This window comes from Solanum stenotomum, chromosome 4 (genome assembly GCF_019186545.1).
Source record: "Solanum stenotomum isolate F172 chromosome 4, ASM1918654v1, whole genome shotgun sequence".
NCBI lineage: Eukaryota > Viridiplantae > Streptophyta > Magnoliopsida > Solanales > Solanaceae > Solanum > Solanum stenotomum.
In genome coordinates, this window is record NC_064285.1 from 6,434,195 (window position 1) to 6,459,700 (window position 25,506).

The 25,506-nt window shown below is 32.4% G+C and overlaps 1 protein-coding gene across 1 annotated transcript; it reads right to left on the reverse strand.

Moving 5' to 3' along the window:
* Nucleotides 1–668: 668 nt before the first annotated feature.
* On the reverse strand, nt 669–4,510 carry LOC125862034 (uncharacterized). Its single transcript, XM_049542009.1, has 7 exons — nt 4,169–4,510; nt 3,258–3,427; nt 2,768–2,870; nt 2,566–2,682; nt 1,683–1,853; nt 1,401–1,524; nt 669–1,308 (listed from the first exon to the last, which is right to left on the reverse strand). Exons 1-7 carry the CDS (start codon nt 4,457–4,459, stop codon nt 1,193–1,195), a joined length of 1,092 nt encoding a protein of 363 aa, XP_049397966.1. The 5' UTR covers nt 4,460–4,510; the 3' UTR covers nt 669–1,192.
* Between the last annotated feature and the right edge of the window lie 20,996 nt (nt 4,511–25,506).

Here is a 25,506-nt window from a genome sequence, read left to right on the forward strand (position 1 = left end):
TTTTTTTGTTGTTAAATCTTCTGTAATGGATATAGATGTTGAAAACGATTTTGTTTTACACGTTTTTTTGCAATTTAGATGTAAATGCTGATTTCTATTAATAATGAATGTTTTTCTACATTGATTGTTGAAAATAAGTGTCTTTATTGTTTGAGATTAATGTTATGAAAATTATGTATAATTCGTGGTGTCACATTTAAATGAATTTGTTTTATAATTTTGATTTATTGTGTGGTTTCACAAGTCAATATATCAATCGTATAATATTGGTATGAAATATGAATTGTGATTTTATGCTCGCCAAAACCTACCATATAGCCCATTAGTACTAATTAATTTTAAACTAAAGTGTAAATAATTAGTGGACATTTGTACATCCAATTTGGTGCACTTCAACGTTTTCATGTGTGAGTATGAATTCTTCCTATTTTTAATATCTCACCTTTGTTTTAAAATGCATAATAAGTGTGAAATTCTCTTTGATAATAAAGGTATATGAAAATCTGAGAATTTGATGGATGATCGATAATTTGTTTTTGTTTTGTTCTAATTATATCAATGAAGCTAAAATATACTTCAACTAGCACACAAACACATACAAAATAAATAGAGAAAAATAAATAACATAATGTGAGGTTCGGCCAATCCAATATTCTTGAGGTAGAGTTTCCATTGTGAATGAGAAGAATGATATCGAAAATCCCCAATTACAACCACTCAATGGGAATACTATTGCTATCAGAGACAAGAGTTGCTCACATGGTAAACACTTTCCACCTCCAACCTTAAGGTTATCACTTCGAGTTATCATGGAAGCATAAAAAGGTGGGAGCTCGTATGGGATACATATAAGACCGAATCCATTTGATTTTTAAAAATGAGTACTAATCCTCAACTTTTCGAGCAATCCTTCGTGAATAGTTGTTTTACCTTGGTTTCATAGGGGCAAGTCAAAAAGATTGAGAAATAGAACCATCTAACATCTACTCTTATTACACTTGTAGTCTCTAAAGAATGAGAACCAGCTATGAAGCATCTACATCGGCAACTCCAATACTGTATACATCATTAGTCCAATTCTACACGTAATAACTAACTTGCAAAATGGATCTCTTTATGATTCGTTCTTCCTGACCCTACTTCACCTTAATTGTTATTTGAACAAGTAAAAGTTTCCCTTCATCTACTTCTTTTAGGACAATGAGAAGACATATGATTCTTGTTTTTCCTTCGGATTCCCTTCTATAATTGTTAGAATTTTTTCATCCAAATCTATCACAGCTGTGCAAAGTGTGTACAACAATGGACCTGAAATAAGGTTAAAGAAGCATAATTTTATTAATAAAATGGATATCAATAGAGGAATATGTGCAATATTTTTGATGAATTCAACTAACTACCTGTCATGTAAATAGGATACTTCTCATTGTTCATGTCACCAACAAGTGCTAAAAAATCACTTTTTGATTCCTTTGCTAAAGAAGATGCTCTTGTTTGCCTGCTCAAAGAGTTCTCATCTTGTGCCTTCATTAGCCAAAATATAGACAAGAGTGTATTACGTTATCAGATCACCTAAAAGATAACTGGCAGTAATTAAGCGTCCATAAGAAGAAGGAAATATTACATTCTATGATGGATAAAATGCACTGATAGGTGACGCAAAGTTTAAAAAGTGTACTTGCCTGCTTTACTTGAAGATGCAGATACATGTTAGCATGGAAGAATGGAGTTTCTCCGATTTCATGAACTGAAATTCGATTTCTTGATGCAGTTTCAACGTTCAAAATCCTTCGAGTCCTTGTGTCTATCAAATTATAGCTGTGCCCTACTGAAGCTTCTGATGACTGAATCCTCTGGAATCTCTCAATGATGAACATAAAAACGTGTTACCATCTTGTGTTAATAAAATGAACCTAAGCCTAACTCAAGCCCACAAGCTAATTCGTGAGGCAGGGATAGATGATCCAAGACAATACAAGGAAACAACATTGTAGCCTCTCAGCCAATATGGAACACCCGACACCCTCCCTGCACGCACAAAAACTAGACAATTTGGAGTGCAAATAAACAGTAAGGTATGAGGCTCAAACAATTGGAATGACTCTAGCCTCAATACCATATAACTCAAAACCCATAATACATAAACAAACACTCAAACTTGGTCTTAAGCACTCCAACTTTGAGAAATGTATATCTAGACAGCTCAACTCATCTCCACTGTGTCAGTTGAACACTTCAACTTACAAAATGATCATCTAGACACCTCCAAAATTTATGTGTCATGTCAGCGTTGGGTGTGCATGAGACAAAGTGAAGACAAGTGGAGTGTTTAGTAGTCGGTTATGACCAAGTTGAGGTATCTAGCTAGATGTGCACTGTCAAAGTTTGAATGCTTACTCGTCAGCTGAGGCGAAGTTTGAATGTCTATTTTGAGTAATATACCAATGCAAAAACTAGCTCATGAGGTGAAGAATGACAAGACTACCTAACAATAACTCATTCCCTCAACCAATATGCGACTTTTAACAACGTGAATCAAAAGAGAGAAGAAAACTTAGAGCTTACAGCCAGAGCATCCTCAATGCTAGTTGCTTCAAGCAGGTCTCTGGACACAAAGTTTCTACCAATTGCACCACCTACTATCTCTTCTTCACATGGTGGTACTGAGTTCAATGTAAAAGCCTATAATTGATATATAATTCAAATATAAATACAATCAGAACTAGAAATATTACTGATAATTGACAAGAAATGAATATCAGTATACCACTCCATGATTATTAAATCCAAATGCACAACTTGGAAGTTCTCCAGCATATGTGTAAGCAGTGAATGTTGTTCCATTAGATAATTTCACCTTAACCAAATAACTGCAATATAATGAAAACGGAAAAGGATCATATTTTTTAAGAACACCACATATATATAAAACAAGGATTTCTTGCTGTAAAACATAAAAGCCATAAAACAAACACAAGCGCTCAAACATGGCTTCGGCTGGCAAGTAAGCACTTCTACTTTGAAAATGCACATCTAGACACCTCAACTTGGTTTCAACTGACAACCAAACCATTCCCACTGTGTCTCGTGGATGCCCGACACTAAAGTGACATATAAAATTTGGAAGTTCAACTAACACAATGAAGACGAGTTGAGGTGTCTAGATGTGTATACTCAAAGTGTTTACTTGCTAGCTGCGGCCAAGTTTAAATGATTGTTTATGTATTATGTCGGAAAAAAAAAACAAGATAATTTACGTGTGTCCAACAAGAGCAACATTTGCATCCTCATTATGAACTGCCACAGCCATGGAATTACTAACAACAAGAATATCAGAACAGTCATCATTAATGTCTTCGTCCTTGGGATATTCCTCTGTCTTTGGAATGAAAGGCAATATTTCTTTCCTAAAATTCAATAGTAAAATCTGGAGAACCAAAAGAAAAAAAAATATCAGTTTGTTAATTTATAGACAATAAAGTCGTTTTGGGGAGTCGATGATATCCTTCCGCCCTTAATTAAAAGTTTAGAAGTACAAAAAACTCCTACTAAGGTGCTTCTCATTTAATGTAATGGATCTTTTAAGTGGCAAAATCAAAATTTTCACTACGCAAAGCACATAAGAAAGTCAAGGTGACTCAACATTTGCCATAATACAACTTCATATATATAGTCTAGAGTGGAGCTACAACTTTGGTTACAGGTTCAACATAGCATATTAACTTTGGCTCAAACCTTGCATTTGTTTTTAAAAATCAAACCTAGAATTCCTTCTGTCCTAAATTATATGACACACTTTTTTTTTAAATCAATCCCAAAAAAATGACACGTTTCTTTATTTAATAATAATTTAACTTTAAAATGATGATTTATACTCACACAAACACTTGTGACTTGTTTTAGACTACAAATTCCAAAACTTGTCTTTCTTAAATTTTCATGTCAAGTCAAACAACATCACATGAATTATGACAGTGGGAGTATAAAGAAGCTACCAAAAAAACAATGACCTCAACTTTCTAGAATACAGAGCTCATAAACTCAAAATCTTAGTTTAGACGAACCTTTAGGCCCCTAGCTCTATAATAAGTCCTACACGATATGAATTTAAATTAATCAGAATACACAAAATACAAAAAAGGGAAGAAGGGTAAGTTAGGAAGTTCACATTGAGAAAGGGTACACCACTTCCTTGAGCAATTCCTTTGAGTTCATTCCAATAATTAGGGAACTTGTTCTTGTTTGTTTGAGACAAAGTATGTATAAGTGTTTGGGAATTTTGGAGTTGAGCAAAAGGGAGTAGTTGATTTTGAAGAATAAGGTCAGTAGATAACCTGTTTTGTATTAATTTGGAGAATCTCTGGCCTATCAAAAACCCAATTTGGAAACCCTCATCTTCTTCAAAAGGGCCAAATTGATACATTTCTAACTTGTTGGATTCCAAATTTGTGCTTCCCATGGCCACTATGTGCGTGTGTGTAATGGTTTATGTTGATGACACCTTGTCTTGAAAAACATTTGCAAACCTTTTTATACTTGAAAATTGTGGGGCAAAATGGTTAAAGGAACAAGTAATTATCTAAATGAATATTTAAAAATTGATCAAATATATCAATATTATATAATGAAAATGGATATCCAAATGCATAATATGGATATCCATGTTATTTTTGTTTTTTTTAGCTTGTATTTTCACTTGGCAATGGATAAAATGAAGAAGAAGTAATCTAAATAGCCTTTCACATAATCGATTAAAACAAAAAACAAACATAATATATAATATATGTATAATCTATGTGAAATATGTGTACAAGTGTATATAATTACTATATAATTCATGTATAACAATGATTCGACGACTATTTACGTAAAGCTTCTTTTTCCTAATATGGATATACATTTTATCCGTTGATTAACTTATTTTTTATCAGTATTTATTATGAATAAAGTAATATAATTTTATGTTTAACCTATTTTCAACCTATTCATATTCCCGACCGTTTGTTTGCTACTTGTTTGAAAAACTATCTTTGTTATTTTATTTAAAATTAGTATGTAGGAGCAATTTTCACATATAGCAAACATAAAAATCATATTTGAATGTTATAACTATAGTTTGCATAATTGCGCTCCATAACAAATTTTTTGTTTGCTATGGAGCTTTTGATTTGTATAACGCTAGAAACATCATGTTTATACAAATTGTTCAGTTTTGTATAAATTTATTTATACATTGTAATTTGTATAATAAGAGTTGTATTTGTACAAGTATAAGTTTTAGGATTTACATAGTTTTAATATGAAATTTAGTTTGTATAATTATAAGTATATAGGATGAAAATATATGTATTTGTATATGTATATATACTTTTCTCTCGCTTTATACAAACACAAACGCATTTTATACATTTTATATCGAAATGTATAAAATGACTAATTGTATACCAAAAATGGCTAATTGTATATCGAATCAAATGAATAAACTATGGCTATAGCATTTAATTTGAATTAATAGTTTGCTATTTCACACAATTTTCACTAAATTATATCATCTATCAAAATACTCTAATTACCTAAAATGAAATTTATGAAGTATTATAAATTTATTATGAATTAGGAAATAATATATTAGGAATATAACCAATTCCCGCTAACATGAGATCAATGATAATTTACTTGGACTTTCACTTTACTTATCATTCAAATAAGAAGCAATTAGTGGCTCTTTTTTTTATTGGGGAACTTACATTAACCTTATTAGGAGCTAATTATTTAGATACACTTCAATTTGCAATATTACGTATCTTATCATATTTTGGTGTGTTCAAATACATGTATCTCAAGATACACGGGGTCAAATTTGTTAATATATATTGTATCAAAGTAGATTCTCATGTATCTGGGATATATAACAAATCTCATTCACCTCTTTCACTTTTCTCACGTCTTGCTCGCCACTCTCCTATGTATACGGGACTAAATACATGTGAATCACATCACATACATGTATCTAGTGTGATTCACATGTATATGATGTACATAATAAAATCTCGCTCACCTCTCTCTATTTTAGTGTAAATGGTAGCAAAAAAATACATGTTTCTAAGTATATATTTCTCAATATATAGTAGAAAACTCTTAATTAATGGTAAAGATACGTAATATTTTTAAAATATAGATAATAATAATACATATGGACTATGGTAGTGAAATATGTCTAATTATGTAGTTTTTCCTTTTTTTTTAAAATCAATTTATTATGGGCAAATTACAGAAATCACATACTTTTAAGGCAAAATTACAATCTATCCCTTAAAAGTTTATAATTACAGAAATCCCTCAAACGGATACAATAATATAANGACTATGATAGTGAAGTATGTCAAATTATGTAGTTTTTCCTTTTTTAAAAAAATCAATTTATCTAGGGCAAATTACAAAAATCACATACTTTTAAGGCAAAATTACAATCTATCCCTTAAAAGTTTATAATTACAGAAATTCCTCAAACGGATACAATAATATAAGCGTTGATACATTAATGTGATGCGCGAGATACAATAATATAAGCGCTGATACATGCGCGAGATACAATAATATAAGCGTTGATACACTAATCTGATGACCAAAAATAAGAGATTTTGGAGATTTGTAAAACTTATAGGAAATAATGGTAATAAGTAAACTAAAATGTGAGATTTCTGTAATTTTTCCATTTATTTATGTTTGTAGGATAAAAACTAAAAAGGATTGGGCTTCACGATGAAAACCCAAACCGCCAACTTCGATTCTTGAGCCCAAGCTTCACCATCCGGGTCATTCTCACGGATGGGAATTTTTTGGGTTGGTGTTCAATTTTTGTCCTTCGATATATTAAATAACAAAAAAGTGGAAAAATATTTCTGACATCAGAAAATAAAATATACAAGGCAAAAAAATTATATTTCCATATCGTAATGTAACACAGTTATACCTTGTTATGCTACTTAATTTCTACAGAATTTATGTCGTTAGAGACATTAGTTCAGTTCATAATCTATAAATTTATGGCTTAAGAGACATAACTTATTCCTACAGAACTTTTGTCGGACAAGGCAGAAGTTCAAGAAAAGTGCTATGAGTTTATGTCTTATGAAATTAGGTCATAATTAAAAATAAGTTATTCCATAATTTTTCATTAAATTAGTAGCAAAAATAAAAATTAAGTACCATAAACCATTATATTTGAAGATAAATATTACCGTCCCAAAATTGGGACAAGTTTTTGTGCCACTTGTCAATATCTAGTTTGTTTTTTTAAAATGTAATTATGATAATTACCTTTTAAGCAAAAAGATTACATCAAATAACTTTGAAAATGCGTTGTATAAGACTTATAATTGGCATAAAATAACCCTACGTTGTAATCTTCGCACATAATATCCATTCAAACATGTTTATGTCTATTAAATCGAACCATCAAAATAAAAATTGAAATTTCAAAATCTTTTTCTTGCTTCTTAAAATTTCACTAAATTTTTAATTTTTCTCCTCAAATCTCTTTAAACAAATTTCTAAAATATCTCAAAGCATATCCCTAAATGGGTGTAGAACCTTTATACTCTCCCTATAATAAAAGAGTAGTTTGATGTATTAAATTTTTACTATGTGTGGGGTTCGAAGAAGAATCTGATAAATAGAGTCTATTGTACACAATCTTGTCCAACATTTCTGCAAGAGACTATTTTCACAGTTCAAACATGTGACCTTATAGTCACGTGTCAACAACTATATCAGTTACATCAAGACATTCCTTCTCCGCCATTGTTGATACACAACCACATTGTACTTGTAGGATCATATGGCCAGTCACAAGACATGAATGTAAATAGGTAACCACACTATAGTAATACAGGTCAACACATATATCAACAATCACATCAGATATAGACTCTTAGTCACGATTCTTTACTTAATCAATGCATGAACATGTTCCACTTGATCACAATAGCACATATCCGGCCCTCTCATGGAATTCACACAAAAACTATTAGTAAATTAGTATACTGGTGTGGTATCAGAGCCCACCATTAGTATTTCATACCAAGCATGGTATCTGAGCATACTGTTAGTATTATATACTAGTATGGTACCTGAGTCAACCAATAATTACAAACAACATGCACAATCACAATCACAATGAACAACCATACTTGAAACCACAAACAAATAAACGGGTTCATTGCATGAGATTATCAACATGGTGTCATTTCACATTAGCCTTTTAGTTTTCTTCACATACGTTGCACAAGTAATACCATACAACAATTGATATGCACATAGTACATAGCTTGGAAAACAAGCAATCATCGATCACTTGTCTCGAATCAAACCTTGGAAACTCTAAAGAACCAGAGTTTTCCCCTTTTTACAATGCCTTGAGTTATTCTTAGACTAAATAATAAGAAAACACAACAATCAATGATGGCCTAACAATACCAGAATTATACTCAAATCCTAATACTAGGCCAATTACATGATCATTCTGCCCAAATAGGATTTTTCCCACCTTAATTTCAAGTTAAAACTCTACCCTAAGGCTGACCACCATAGTTTCTAGGGCTTAAAAATCAAATTACAAGTTAAGAGAGTAATTAACTTACCTTTATAAAAACAAATGAAAAAAATGCCCACATTTCCCCAAAACGAGATAGTCACATAATAATTGATTTTGGATATTTTTTGCATAAAAATTCGACGAACTCCGCTATAGTAGGGCAACGCGCTATAGCGAGACCACCCGCTATAGCGGAGTGACACCCGTTATAGCGGCCTGCATGGAAAAAAACTCAGAATTCTCCCTAAAAGTCCCCATTCCGCAACACACTTTCAATACTTGACGTTCCAAACTAACTCTTTCCCGCCAAGATCGATATCGGGAGTTATACTCATCTGAATTCACCTTTCATTTCGTCTGAGACTTGCTTAGCCTAGCCTAAGATTTTCAAATTACTACTCAAAAAGTTTTGACCCAAATCTTTCACCATTGGATTACCCATAACAACCAGAAGAGGTCATTATATTTAGGGGTCGTTTGGTAGAGTGTATTAAAAAAACTAATGCATGTATTAGCCTTATGTATTACTAGTACCTTGTTTGGTACTCTTTTCCAACCTTGTGTATTAAGGTGTGTATTGCTTATATCATGGATTTCTAGATATTAGCAATGCAATGGTTTTAATGCATGCATTTACTCAAGTAAAGATCCAATATCCCCTCAATACCTTTTATATATCTTTTCCACCATAATAGTGAAGTGTATCTTTGTAAATAATTTTTTAATGCAATGCATTCTATTTTTAATGGATCAAACCAAACAATGCATAAAAATAATCTATATATAATTATTGCAATCATAACTAATACATGCATTGTTAATGCAAGCATTACTAATAAACTCTATTTAGCATTATTTTTATACACTCTATCAATGGCGGAGCTAGGATTTTCAATAAGGAGGTTCAAAATCTAAAAAAATAAACACACGAAGTAGACGAAGGGGGTTCGTTATCTACTATATATACCTAAAAAATTATTTTAACCAAATATAAATCATATAATTGTCCGCCAAAGGGGGTCGGATGAACCCCCTCATTGTAAGGTGGCTCCGCCACTGCACTCTACCAAACGACCCATTAATTATTTACTCTCTCTGTCCCTAATTACTTGTCCACTTTTCCTTTTATAGTTGTCCCTAATTACTTGTCAATTTTGACAAATCAAGAAATGACAAAAAAAATTTACTCATTATACCCTCAATTAATTACGTTGAAAAAGGTAGAACTTCTTGAAAATATTAAGTTTTGAATTCATCCATTTCATAATTAAAAGGGGTAAAGTGGTAAACTCACAATGTCAATCATTGTTTTCTTAATAGGTGTGTCAATTCAAAAGTGAACAAGTAATTAGGGACAGATGAAGTACTATTTTTGTTGTCAATACTTTATATATTGTTAGAGAATTTTTCATTCTTGTATTTTTCCAATGTTTTTTCTAAATCCGAGGAATCAATCAAAAACAATATATGTCTATCTCAACAAAGTAGGATAAGATCCGCATATACTCTACTTTCATCAAGTATTGTTAGTGTACACTCTACCTTTCCCATACCTTTGTCACAACCCAGACCGTCATGATTGACACCCACACTAACCCTCAGGTGGGAGAACCACTACTACAACCCAAAACAAGCAACTAATCTAAAAATTAAAGCATTTAAGGATACAAAACAAGTCAAATACTAAGGAAAGAAGTAGGGAGTTCCCATAACCTCTAACAAAAGGGATGCAACCCCAACTAATGAACTAATACTAACTAAAACAAGTCTAACTCCGAAATGTGGACATAGACGAAAGGAGAACTCATGGCAACCCGAAAAAATTGGCTCACCCTTAAATTTGAACGATCACTGCTCTTCTAAGCGAGGTCTGCCAATAGCCGCTTGAAGATGTCTTGTACTCAACAAAAAAAAGAGCAAGTGCAGTATCAGTACACAACCACAGTGTACTGGTAGGATCATGCGGCTATCCCACTAAGTGCAACATAAGCAAATCATCACAACATTATAATTACATGCATATAATGAACATATACAATATTATCAACATTTATGAACAACGATCAACTTCACATTTCTCAAAATACACAATTATGACAAGTCATTGGTCCTCTCATAGAACCCAAACCCAAACAGTTAGCATACCGAAACGTGGTACCCGATCCAATAATTATGCCGGAACGTGGCAACCGATGCAAGTTAGTTATGTCGGAACGTGGCAACCGATCCCATCAACACACCACAATCACAACCATAAGTATATTCTCAAGATCATACATTTAAGTCATGATTCATGGCATTCATCATTCTTTATCTCATTTACAACAAGTGTGATCAATAATGCAATATTCATATAAGTATCATAATAAAGCAAGAACAAACATACATCACACAATCACAGAATCACAATCATCACCTACCTCGAAACAATCTTGAAGCCCTAAGAACCTTGATCCTTCCTTTTCCGGATTCGTTCCGCTTGTTCTTGGCCTACAAACAATCAATATTATACGGAAATCAATAACAATCACTAATTACCATGATTGCTAACAATTATGTGAACCCTAGATCAAACCCATGATCCCAATCATACTAATTTAGGTTGTTTCCACCATAGAATCTAAATCAAAACCCTCTCTCATCGATAATTACCCATTCTATTACGTTCTACAGATAGAACAACGGATTCGGGGAGCGAAAAACTTACATTTAGCCTCAAGAATTGTGGAAAACGAGTAGGAGTCACCTGGAGTTCGTTCCTTAGCTCTAAAGGTCGAAAAGTGCATAATAAGGTCATTTAAGGGTTTATTAACCACCTTTAATCGCGTCAAGCCCGCTACAGTGGCCCCGTCAAGTCGGCTTGCACGAACTAGTGAGCTATTTAAAGAATTCCAAAACCCCTATTTCATAACACACCTCTAACCAACGACGCTCAGAAAAATACCCTTAACGCTAAGATCGATTTCGGGAGTTCTACTCACCTGAATTTAATTTCGTAAAGTCGTACGGATTCCTTAACGAGTTATCTAACTACTCATGTAATCAAAATCATAAATAATTCACTTGATTGTTACCAGATTTCCCAACACCTTAAAGGTTCCGATTTCATCCAAATCTGGACTAGGTTGGGAAAATCCAAATACTACGAAAAAGTTTTCCGGTCCNCCCCCCCCCCCCCATTGACATTTCTATAACGAGTTGAACATGTCGTTACAATAGATACCAATTTACCCATCACTCATCCTCGAATGACCATACTTAGGAAAAAAATAGGCTAAGGAAAGAATGAAGTAGTACCTGAATCGACGAACAATTGGAGATACTTGTCTCGCATGTCCCTTTCGGTCTTCCAAGTAGCTTTCTCAACTGGACGATGCATCCATTGAACCTTCACAGATTTAATCTCCTTGGTCCTCAACTCACACACATCACAATCAAGAATTGCAATCGGTTCTTCCTCATATTGGAAGTCCTTGTCTAACACAATTGAGTCTCACTTGATGATATAATCCCCGTCACCATGATACCTTTTTAGCATGGACATATGAAATACTGGATAAACTCCCGATAAATTAGGAGGTAAAGCCAATCTATACGCTACCGGTCCTACACATTCAAGAAACTCAAAGAGACCAATGTATTGCAGACTTAGTTTACCCTTCTTGCTGAATCTCATTACCCCTTTCATGGGTGATACCTTAAGAAGAACATTCTCACTGGTTTGAAACTCCATGTCTCTTACCTTATGATCTGCATACTTCTTCTGTCTACTCTGGGCTGCTAGAAGCATAGCTTGAATACTCTTCACCTTATCTTGAGCATCCTTCACTAAATCAACCTCCACTGGTTTCACATCTCCAGCCTCAAACCATCCTATGGGTGATCTACATCCCCTCCCATAGAGTGCCTCAAATGATGTCATATCTATGCTGGAGTGATAACTATTATTATAGGAGAATTCACACAAAGGTAGGAATTTATCCCAATGCCCTCCAAAATCAATCACACATGCCCTCAACATGTCTTCTAACACTTGAATAGTCCTCTCTGACTGCCCGTCTGTCTGTGGATGGAAGGCTGTACTAAAAGTGATTTGTGTGCCCAATTCATCATGTAATTTCCTTCATAACTTGGATGTGTACTGGGTACCACGGTCTGAGATGATAGAGAGGGGCACCCCATGCAACCTCACTATCTCTTTCACGTAAACTTTAGCCAATTGTTCAGCATTATAATCTATTCTTACCCAAATAAAATGGGCTGACTTAGTCAATCTGTCAACCACTACCCAAATGGAATCAAATTTCCCCAAAGTCTTAGGAAGACGAACCACAAAATCCATGGCTATCCTTTCCCACTTCCATTTCGAAATTGGCATTCTTTGAAGCAAACCTGCAGGACTTTGGTGTTCATATTTTACTTGTTGGCAATTTTGACACTTATCCACAAACTTTGGTATATCTATTTTCATGTCCGGCCACCAATAAATTCGCTTCAAATCTCAGTACATCTTGGTCACACCAGGTAGAATAGAATATCGCGAGCCATGGGATTCTGTCAATAATTTTTTAATCAAATCATCAACTTGAGGAACACAAATTCTTCCTTTGAAACTAAGTACACCTTCCGCATCAAGAGTGGTCTCTTGTGCCTTACCAATAGCAATCTTCTTTCTAAGCTCCTCCAAATTTTCATCTTCAATTTGTTTGGCCTTGATTTCATCAATGAATGTGGCCCTTACTTCAATGCTAGCTAAAACCCCACCTCTTTCCGAGATGCCCAACTACATGAACTTAGACTCTAAGGTCTGAATTTCTTTAGTCAAGGTCGCTCGGATACACTCAAGCAAGCTAAACTACCCATACTCACCGTTTTTCGACTCAAAGCGTCTGCCACCACATTAGCCTTACCCGGATGGTATTGAATGGTGACATCATAATCTTTAAGAAACTCTATCCATCTTCGATGTCTCAAATTCAGATCCTTTTGAGTGAACACATGCTGCAAACTACGATGATCAGTAAACACCTCATACTTAACACCATAGAGGTAATGCCGCCAAATCTTAAGAGCAAACACTATCGCTGCCAACTCTAAATCATGTTTTGGATAATTTCTCTCATGCACTTTCAATTGACGCGATGCATAAGTTATAACATTCTTATCCTGTATCAACACAGCACCCAAACTAAAATGTGAAGCATCACAATAAATAATAAAATTTTTACCTTCAACCGGTAATGCTAGAATGGGTGCGGTAGTCAAAAGAGTCTTGAGCTTTTGAAAGCTCTCCTCACATTTTTCAGTCCATTCACATGGTATCTTCATTTTGGTCAATTTTGACAAGTGAGTGGAAATAGAAGCAAAGTTCTTCACAATCAATGATAGTAGCTAGCGAGCCCCACAAAACTCCTAACTTCAGTCACAAAACTTGGCCGAACCCAATTCTTAACCACCTCAATCTTTTAAGGATCTACCATTACCCCTTCTTTCGAAACTACATTCCCCAAAAAATGCAACATAAGTCAACCAAAATTCACATTTAGAAAATTTAGCATACAATTTTTGTTTCCCAAGAATACCCAATACAATACGAAGATGGTCGACATGCTCTTCCTCACTTTTTGAATAAACCAAAATATTATCAGTGAAGACTATGACGAAAGAATCAAGAAATGGATTGAACACCCCATTCATTAAACTCATGAAAGCGACATGTGTATTGGTCAAGCTAAAAGATATGACCAAAAACTCATAGTGCCCATAGCGAGTTCTAAACGCCGTCTTAGACACATCTTCAGGCCTAATTTTCAATTGATGGTAACAGGATCTTAGATCAATCTTAGAGAAAATTGTTGCACCTTGCAATTGGTCAAAAAGTTCATTTATTCGAGGCAAAGGATACTTGTTTCGAATAGTGACCCTATTCAATTACCGATAATCTATACATATTCTCATATTACCATCTTTTTTCTTAACGAACAAAACTGGAGCACCCTATGGGGAAGCACTAGGGCGAATAAATCCCTTATCAAGAAGCTCTTGGATTTGAGCCTTAAGCTTTCTTAATTCTGCCGGAGCCATACGATATGGAGGAATAGAAATGAGGCGTGTACCCTGTTCTAAATCAATGCATAAATCTATATCTCTATCCGGAGGCATACCAGACAAGTTATTTGGAAACACTTCTCTAAATTCTGACAGCTCAGGAATAGACTCAATGGATGGAGCTTCAATCTCAACATCCTTAATATGAGCCAAATAAGCCAAACAACCCTGCCCTATCAAGTTCTTAGCCCGAATGAAGGATATGATCTTAGTTCGTTTAGGCTTGTACACCCCTTCCCACTCTAATTTTTCCCTTCCCGGAATTTCTAGAGTTACAAACTTAGTATTACAATTAAGCACAACTTAATATGGGGACAACCAAGTCATGCCTAAGATTATATAAAAGTCAGTCATATCCAAAATCACCAAATCAACCCAAGTCTGAAAATCCATAAACAAAATAGGACAAGCACGATAGACACGGGTAACTATGACTGACTCTCCAACTGGGGTAGAAATATGGATAGGGGCATCAAGAATATCACAAATCATATCAAATTATGAGGTAAATCTCACGGATACACAAGAATAAGTAGAACTCGGATCAAATAACACATTAGCCATCCGGTCAAAAATAAGAATAGTACATGTGATTGCTGCGTCAGCCGCCTCTGCCTCATTCTTGCTCGAAAATGCATAACACTGAGCCCTATCATCTTGACGAGCCACTTCCCTGCCTGGTTGCACATTACCCTTACATCCGTTACTATTTCCTTTACCTCAACTGCCTCGCTGATTACCTCCTTGCCCACCTTGTGGACGCCCTCGACCATTATTATCGTTCCCCGCGGGTACCACTGCTCTAGAAGGCTGTTGTACGACATCTAATACACATGGGTGGGGACAATCTCTCCTCATATGCCCAGGTTTTCCACAATTATAGCAAGTACGATCAAAAGATGGTATGTTGCCCGTCGAAGGCGTGACTCTCTGGCTATCCTGAAAATGATGAGATTGAGTTCTTGAGTAATTACCTGTAGAGGCAGGCATGTCGGACTGAATTGACTTGGCTGCAAGCGTTGACCTCCCTGAACCTCTGGAATAAGAACCTTAAAAGTTGCCTGAAACCTTGGCCCTTTTTGCCAATGTCTTAGCCTGACCGTCTCGCCTTACCCCCTCCACTTCATAAAATAGTTTGTTACCTTATTAAAGCTCCTTCATGCAGAAGTCATATGAACAGATAACACTTGCAACTCAGAATTCAGTCCCCTAATAAATAAGCAGATCCTCTCTTCCTCAATAGTCACCAATTGAGTAGCATATCTAGACAAAACATGGAACTTGACCTCATAATCAGCCACAGACATACCACGTTGTTCCAAAGCAATAAATTCATTTTTCTTACGATCTCTCAAAGTTCTAGGCACATATTTTTCCAAGCACAAAGCATGAAACTAGGTCCAAGTAAGTGGAGGTAAAACTGAAGATCTACATTCCATGTAAGCTCTCCACCACTGCTTAGCCTCACCTTGAAGTTGAAAAGTCACGACCTCAACCCCATGCTGATGGACAATTCCCAACTTATGGAGCCTCTCATAACAATCTAAGATAAGCTCATAGGCATCTTCATTCTCAGAACCAAGAAAAACAGGAGGCCTAAGCTTCAGAAACATAGTTAACATGTCATGATCATTACCAGTCATAACAGAACCCAACAAAGGACGGAAGAAAACATCAGTACCTACGTTTCCACCCACCTTGGGAGTAGTGATAGCAATAGGGGGATTAGCGAGAGCTTGAGTTGCTTGGACAAATGGAAGCACTCCAGGGCCAACCAATCCCTTAAAAAATGACATGATATGTTGAGCTAGCACTGGGTAGATGGGAGGAATACATGTAGCCTCAACCTGCACCTCTTCCTCTTGTCCAACCTCCTCAACATTGTCAACCTCAATATCCTATTCTATCTCTTCATGATACACATGATGGTTCTCATTCACAGGAGCATTCTCAACAAGTAACTCATTCCCAGCAGGTACTACTTTTCCACGACCTCTACCGATAGCTCTTTCTCTACCTCTGCCTCGACCGCGACCTCTCGCTACAGATTCCTCAGCTGGAGCATTGACGGGAGCTACGGGCCTGACACCGTTGTATCTAGTGTTAACCATCTGCGAATTGAAGAGTGGAGAAGATTAGATACTGATTTGAATCGACAGATACCAATTGGAATTAAGTTATAGCACGAAATGAGATAAGAAAAAATAGAGAGATTTCCTAAAGTCCTACAGCATCTCGAAGAAAAGTAAAGGCATCCCCGTACAGTTCCTCAAGACTCAACTAGACTCGTTTTGGTACATTGAGATCAACAAACCTAGGCTCTGATACCAACTTTGTCACAACCCAGACCGTTATAATTGACAACCACGCTAACCCTATAGTGGAAGAACCACTACTACAACCCAAAACAAGCAACTAATCTAAAAATTAAAGCATTTAAGGATACAAAACAAGTCAAATACTAAGGAAAGAAATAAGGAGTTTCCATAAATTCCAACAAAAGTCTAACAATAAAACTAACATTGCGAAAGTAATGCCTAAAATTTGAAAGTCAATGTACCAAAACATCTAAATTTCCACAAGTCTAACATGAATGGATGCAACCCTAACTAATGAACTAATACTAACTAAACCAAGTCTAAGTCCGAAATGTGGACATAGACGAACGGAGAACTTATGGCAGCCCGAAAGAATTGGCTCACTCTTGAATTCGAACAATCACTGGTCTTCTAAGTGAGGTCTGTCAATAGTCGCTTGAAGATGTCTTATACTCAACAAAGAAAGAGCAAGTGCAATATCAGTACACAACCACAGTGTACTGGTAGGATCACGCGGCTATCTCACTAAGTGCAACATAAGCAAGTCATCAAAACATTATAATCACATGCATATAATGAACATATATAATATTATCAACATTTATGAACAACGATCAACTTTACATTTCTCAAAATACACAATTATGACAAGTCATTGGTCCTCTCATGGAACCCAAGCCCAAACAGTTAGCATACCAAAACGTGGTACCCAATTCAATAATTATGCCGAAACGTGGCAATCGATCCCATAGTTATGACGGAACGTGGCAACCGATCCAAGTTAGTTATGCCAAAACGTGGCAACCGATCCCATCAACACGGCACAATCACAAGTATATTCTCAAGATCATACATTTAAGTCATGATTCATGGCATTCATAATTCTTTATCTCAATTACAACAAGTTTGATCAATAATGCAACATTCATATACATACAAGTATCATAATGAAACAAGAACAAACATACATTACACAATCACATAATCAGAACCATCACCTACCTCGAAACAAGCTTGAAACCCTAAGAACCTTGAGCCTTCCCTATTCAGATTCGTTCCACTTGTTCTTGATCTACAAACAATCAATTTAATACGATAATCAATAAGCAATCACTAATTACCTGGATTGCTAACAATTCTATGAACCCTAGATCAAAATCATGATCCCAATCATCCCAATTAGGGTTATTTCCACCACATAATCTAAATCAAAACCTTCCCTCATCGATAATTACCTATTCAATTATGTTTTACGGATTGAACAATGGATTCAGGGAGCGAAAAGCTTACTTTTAGCCTCAAGAATGCTGGAAAACGAGTAGGAGTCGCCTGGGATTCGTTCCTTAGCTCTAAAAGTTGAAAAGTGCATAATAAGGTCATTTACGGGGTTTATTAACAACCTTTAGTCGCGTCAAGCCCACTACAGCGACCCTCACCCTACTGTAGCGTCCCCGCTAGAGCGGCAAAAACCCCCGCCAAGGCGACTTGGACGAACCAGTGAGCTATTTAAAGAATTCCAAAACCCCTATTTCACAACACACCTCTAACCAACGACGCTCTGAAAATTTATGCTAAGATCGATTCCAGGCGTTCTACTCGCCCGAATTCAATTCCGTAAAGTCGTACGGATTCCTTAACGAGTTATATAACTACTCATGTAATGAAAATCATAAATAATTCACCCGATTGTTACTAGATTTTCCTACACCTTAAAGACTCCAATTTCATCCAAATCTGGATTACGTTGGGAAAATCCAAATATTACGAAAAAGTTTTCCGATCCCAAATTTCCCTCATGTTAGCATTTCTATAATGACGGGAACTAGTCATTACAACCTTCTTATGAGATCACACCAGTTATTGTTTCTTATGAGATCACACTAGGTATTGTTGTTAAAGTAAAATTAAATGGCAGGACACTTTTTAAGCACGACCTGACGCTATCTTACTTTTTCGGGGTAAGGTCGTAATTTCACAGGGATGAAAAGGGTGATAGGGTAAATACATTTTTTTCTTGCACCCAAAGTACCCTCTAAAAGTAAAATCACTAAAAGAAAAGTCTTAAACCACTAGATGATTTCAAAAATTTACACTGCCCAAGAATTCTTTTCTTCCCAATAAGAAACACTGCCCAATAAGCATTTATTTATATTCACTTCAATACTTTATTCACTCTCTTTCTTCCAATTTTTTGATCTTTCATTGTTGTTTATTCTTCCATTCTTCTTCCTTTTAAGTATCCCTTGTTTTTAAGGGGGAAAATAAGGTATATTCATTAAATTTTAAAAGCATTCTTTAAAGTAATATTTATTTGTTTATTGATTAATTAATACCTCTACAAAATAATAATAATATTTTACAATTTCAATAATTATATTCCACGTTGAGAATAGCAGTACTAATTTTCATGAAATTCAAAACATTTAATGAATCCATTATTTTCTAGTTATTTTTTTTTATATAATATTTCCTTAAGAATGTTAATTGTAGGGATAAAGTGAGAAAAATATTTAACTAATCTTATTTTAATTTAATGAATAAACAAGTAATTTAATATATATATATATATATAAACAACTAACTAATACAACTACTATGGGATGGAGAAAGTATTGAATTGCGACGTAAAAAAAATTTGGGAGCAAATTTCTTAGATAATCATCCATGTTTGGAAATTTGTCTTGTAATCATGTTTGTTTCTTTTAGAACCACAATATTACCGAGTTATTCCTATTTTCCTCAAAATATAAACCTCACTCCTAATGAAATGTCGGGCCATGTTATTATTATTTTTAACAATAGAATAAAAACATTTACCTCGCTCTTGAATTTTATAAAAAGTAACAAAATTTAAAATTTAAAATTAACTAATATTTATTATTTATGTGTAAATATTTTAAAAATTAATTATAAAAAGTTATTATCTTATTTAGTTGAGTACATTAATTTAATATTGTTAGTATAAATTTTTTTGTTCTGATATAAAAAATAATATATATATATATATATATATATATATAAGATGATGTGACATCTCTCTAAGGTCAATATTCATATTTATCTTTTTTTCTCTCCTTTATTTTTGATATTTTTCTTTAGTTTCCCGTATTTTCTTAATTAAAGTACAATAATTGAATGTTATTAAGAAATGAGAATGCATGATTGGAATTTGGAGTGACTTCTCAACTCTTCATTAATAAATATAATAATTAATATAATAACTTATACATAATAAATTAGTTTGATTGTTAAAAAAAATCAATTTCATTAATCTTTTTATTCAATTTTTTGACATTTTTCTTAATTTTTTCTATTTGTATAATTTATTAGAAAATCTAAAACTATTTCTTGATATTCATTTAAACAACAAAGGTTGATATCCATTTTCATGAAATAGTTACCACATAACTATAGATATTAAGCACTATTTCCTCTCTTCTTTATTTTGTTTTTATTCCTTCTTTATTTGCTTTATTAAAAGTCTTACATTCACAACTCATTTATTCTATTTTCACTCTTAATAATATTCATAACTCCTAAATATTTAATTTAAAATTTAAAACACCTTATGGTATTCCATCATTTTATCCTTATAAATATGATCATTCTATTATTTCATATTTGAAGTAGTAATATATATATATATATATATATATAAATTTCATGTGGTATTATATTTATGTTTTAATCTTGAAGAATAAAATTCTTGAATGAAGACCGGCTTGTGAAATGAATACCGATAACGACAAGTGTTCGAAGAATTATGAATTGATGATTCTATTTATTGAATTCATATTTTATTTTTTTTGATAATGGAAGTTGTAAAAATGATGCTTGTATTGTATTACTTTCTCCTTTATTTATTTATTATATATTATCTTGATATCTTTTTAGCTTGATTTTTATATTATTCGTGTAATTGTTGTTATTAAGAGCATGTATAAGACAGTTAAATTTATGCTCAAATTATTTGACATTTTTTTCGTCAAGAATTTTTTGTGCCCTTTCTCTTATTATAAAATGACAAATATAACTTCTAATAGTTTTTCTAATCTATATATTTATATAAAGGAGAAATATAGACAAAGTGTGGCACCTCTCTATGGCCTCCATTTATATTTATCTTTTTCCTCTTTTTTTTTTTTTACCATTTTTCTTCATTTAATTATCTATTTTATTTTAATAACTCATAAAGTCTTTATATTCAATTACTCAATTTTTCATCTCCCACTATGATATATCTTCTTTATTAGATATAATATGCATATATTCATAACTCTCATAATTTTCAACTTTTCATATTCATAACCCTCTCCCACCATAATATATCTTCTTTATTAGACATAATATGCATATAGTTATAACTCTCATAATTTACAATTTTTCATATTCATAACCCTTAAATATTAAATATGAAAGTTAAGATGCCTTATGATATTCCTCTATTATTTCTATATAAATTCATATTTTTTGTTTCATGAGATTTTATCCAAAGTTATCCTTCATTTTTACTATAGAATTATATTCATGCTTTTATTTGGCTTGAAAACGAAGAAGAAGAAAACTCTTGAATATTGATAGGCTTGTGAAGTGGATATTGACAACAACTTAGATAATTATATATTGATTTCTTTTTCCTTCTATTTTTAATGACATGTGTATTGTACTTTTCCTTTTTACTTTCTTTTTTTTCCCTCTTTTTTTATATATATCTCTATGATGACTCTTAAATTTAATTTTTATACAAAGAAAGCATTTGAATAGTGATATATTTGTGAAGTGGATATCAACAAGAGTGATGTCTCTCTGCTTTTGTTTGACTTGAAAAAGAAGAAGAAAGCTCTTGAATATTGATAGACTTGTAAAGTGGATATGACAAGATCTAAGACAGTATGTATTGATTTTGTTTTTCCTTCTATTTTTTATTTTAATGATTAAAGTCGCAATAATATATGTATTGTATTATTTCTTTCATTCTTTCTTTCGTGTGTATCTTTATGATGACTTTTAAGTTTAATTCTCGTACGAACTTCTTATTGTTGTAAATCTATAATTTCTTTTAGTTCTAATTAGTTTTATAAATTAGTGCTAGATTTATCTCTAATATTTAAAATAAGAAGATGATGTATGTATATTTAGTCAAATATATATTGTATCGGGATAAATAACTTAAATATAGAATAAATATGAGAAGAGGGCATTTTGGGTCATCGTTGTTTGAGTTCATTTTGGCATACATGCTCATAATGTTTTGAAATTATAATAACAATAATTAATTGACGTGACTTTTTAAGAACAAGAACACTAATTATATTTTTTTCATGTTATAAAAATTATTATTCTACATTAAAGTTAATTGGTACGAAAAAGTTCCATGATTAAAACATTACTCATTATTTAATTGTAGTTGTTACTTATTTACGGTAAAAGTATATTAATTATAATTACCAAATCCAATACATATCACCTATTCTTTAAAACTATATTTTTTTATTTCTTCTTCTATCGTTTTTTTTTTCACTTTAAAAAATAATGTATTTATGTTATTTATTTTAAATCGTTATAAATTATAAGAATGTTCTTTCATCTAAAGAAGATATTACATGTAATTTTTTTTCATATTTTTTTCCTATGGAACCAAATTATACATCTATACATTTATAGGAAGGTATAATATAATTATTTTATTTTAATTCTTTTTATGTAAGAAGAAATTCTCAAAAAGTATTTAAAAATTTCAACTAAAATTCAACTATATTAAATATACATAAGAAGACATTTATATATATATATTTGTATGCAAATAATATTTAGTAAATTATTTGTATTTTTCATGACCGCGCGAAGCGCGGATGAATTCACTAGTTTAATATATTTATAAATAATAACTACTCATAACTCATACCCTTTAATTCTAGTCTTGATAATTTCATAACTTACGAGTATAGTTTAAATTACTTTCCTTTTTTTGATATAATTATTTTTTATTTGACATGATGGGAATATAAATACCATACATAGAACAGTACCATATTAATAATTGTTTATGATTTTTGTGTTTTATACTATTATAATTAAATAATTTATTTTGAATTGATGAATTGATTTATTGAATTCATATTTATTTGATAATGGAAACTATAAAAGTTCTGCTTGTATTGTATTACTTTATTTATTTATTGTATGTTTTCTTGAAGGAAGACTTAGAAGAATATTTTTTGAAGCATAGTTAGGAATTACTTTTACTAGAGATTTTTTTTTTACTTTGACTTGTACTCCCTCCGTTCTAATTTATGTGACACTTTTCGTTTTTCGAGAGTCAAACAATTTAAGTTTGACCGAGAATTTGCGCATCGAATCTTCAATTTTTTTGAAATGAAATTTATATATTTATAAACTACGTAAAAAGTACTATAAGTCACAATAATTGATAATTCAAAATGCTTAAAAGATCTATGAACAATTTACGATCAAAGATAGACTTGTTTGAATCTCGAAATTCGAAAAGTGCCACATAAAATGGGACAGAGGGAGTAAAGACACATATTGACAACTTTTACTTTGACTTGTAATATTTTTTGAAAAATACAAATTTTTAATTTTTTTTTGGGTGGGGGTGGGGGGGAGAGTTGGTAGGTGATTGGGTAAGTGTGGTTTAAAGAAAATCAAAATTAAATTATTTTTTTCAAAAACAAATTTTTATTTTTTTTGTGGAAATCGGGGGTGGGACAGTCAGGAATTGAGCGGGGTAAAAAAATTGAAAAAATCTATTTTTGAACTATTTTTCAAAAATAAAATTTTAAGTTGTTAATTTTTTTTTTGTTGGAGGGAGGGGATAGTTTGGGTGTAATAATCAAATTAATTGATTTTTTTTTTAAAAAAAGAAAATTTTAAAATTTTATTTTTTTGAATGGGGAGGGTCGGGATATGGAGTGAGGTAAGGAAAAAAATTATAATTTGAGGAAAATAAATTTATTTGAGAAATATTTTCTAAAATATTTAAGTCAACCAAACATGAAAAAATTAAGAAAAAAAATTTAGAATGAGAAATGAAATGAATTAAGTAAACAAGAAAGTAAAGATATTTGAATAGTAAAGTAAATGAAATAAAATGAGTAAAGTAAATAAAAAATAAAAGTCAAATGTGGTTTTCTCTTTTTAAGGAAAATTTAGATGGTTTGGGAGTCAAGAGTCAAAAGGCTATTTCTGTCATTTAGGTAATCGTGTCAGGTCGTGCCAAAAAAGTGTCCTACCAAATATATTTTTAGTTGTTGTTATTGCCTAAGATTTTTTTTTTGTGTATTCAACTATATATTGAAGGGTGATTGACAAGACTAAAAGGAAACTATTCCAAGTTGTGTTGAACACAAATTGAATGACTATACTACTTTAGATATTTCCACTTTTGGACTAACGGAACCAAATACTTTAAAGTGAACAGTATTTAGTTGCTATGCCAAGGAGCTAAGCTTAGGCTAGCTAGGTTAGTTCCAATTCCATGAACTAAACTGTAACTAAGTACTGAATGGCTTTTCTCCTTTCCTTTTTATTTTTTCCATTTCTATGTGTTGTTATAAGTGAAAGATTGAAAACATGAGCAGAATTTGGAAAAGACTTGAGAATGACAAAGGTCCCTTTAGCAGAAGAAAATATCAATTATTGTTCAGAAGAAAGAATATTACTATTCGACTTGTTTCAATTTATTTGTCCTTTTTTTCTATTTAGTTTTTTTAAAAAAGAATGTCTATTTTCCAAATGACCTACTTGTGGACATCAAAGTAGATGCATGTGTCTGTTTGTTTCAACTTTATAAAAATTTAAATATCTACTTGTACACATTCAAATAGATAAGTAGATGTATGTATGTATTTGCTCAATTTTGTATACAAATTTAATTGTTTATTTGTGTATATTCAAAATTGAAAAACATAATATCACATGATATAAAGTTAAATAACACGTTTATATATTATGTCTTTGATATATAACACGTATCTTTAATTTAAAACGATAAAAATCAAAAATCTTTTTTACTTCTTTAAACTTCGCAACGAGTCAAAACAACACAATCAAATTAATAGGAGGGAGAAGTGAACAATTCAAGTCATGAAGATCCAGAAAGAAGTACTCACTTCATCCTCTCTTTTTTTATGTGACACCTTTTCTTTTTTTTAATCGGTGTCATAAAGAATGTCAACTTACTATTAAAAAAAATTGTTTTCCATTTGATGTGTGGTATACCCGCAATAAAACCCCATTTAGAGGAAAGCACTCCCTACCAAGGATTCGTCCATACTCAAGGCTCGAGTCCGAACTTCTGGTTAAGAAAAAAATAACTACTTATTATAATTAGAAACAATTTAATTATAAAATTACATTGTCATCTTTAATAAAATGATTTACAACTATAAATTTCTAAAGTCTCTTTTTTTAAATATCATATCAAATCAAACGATATCTCACAAAATGAAATGGAGTAAATTA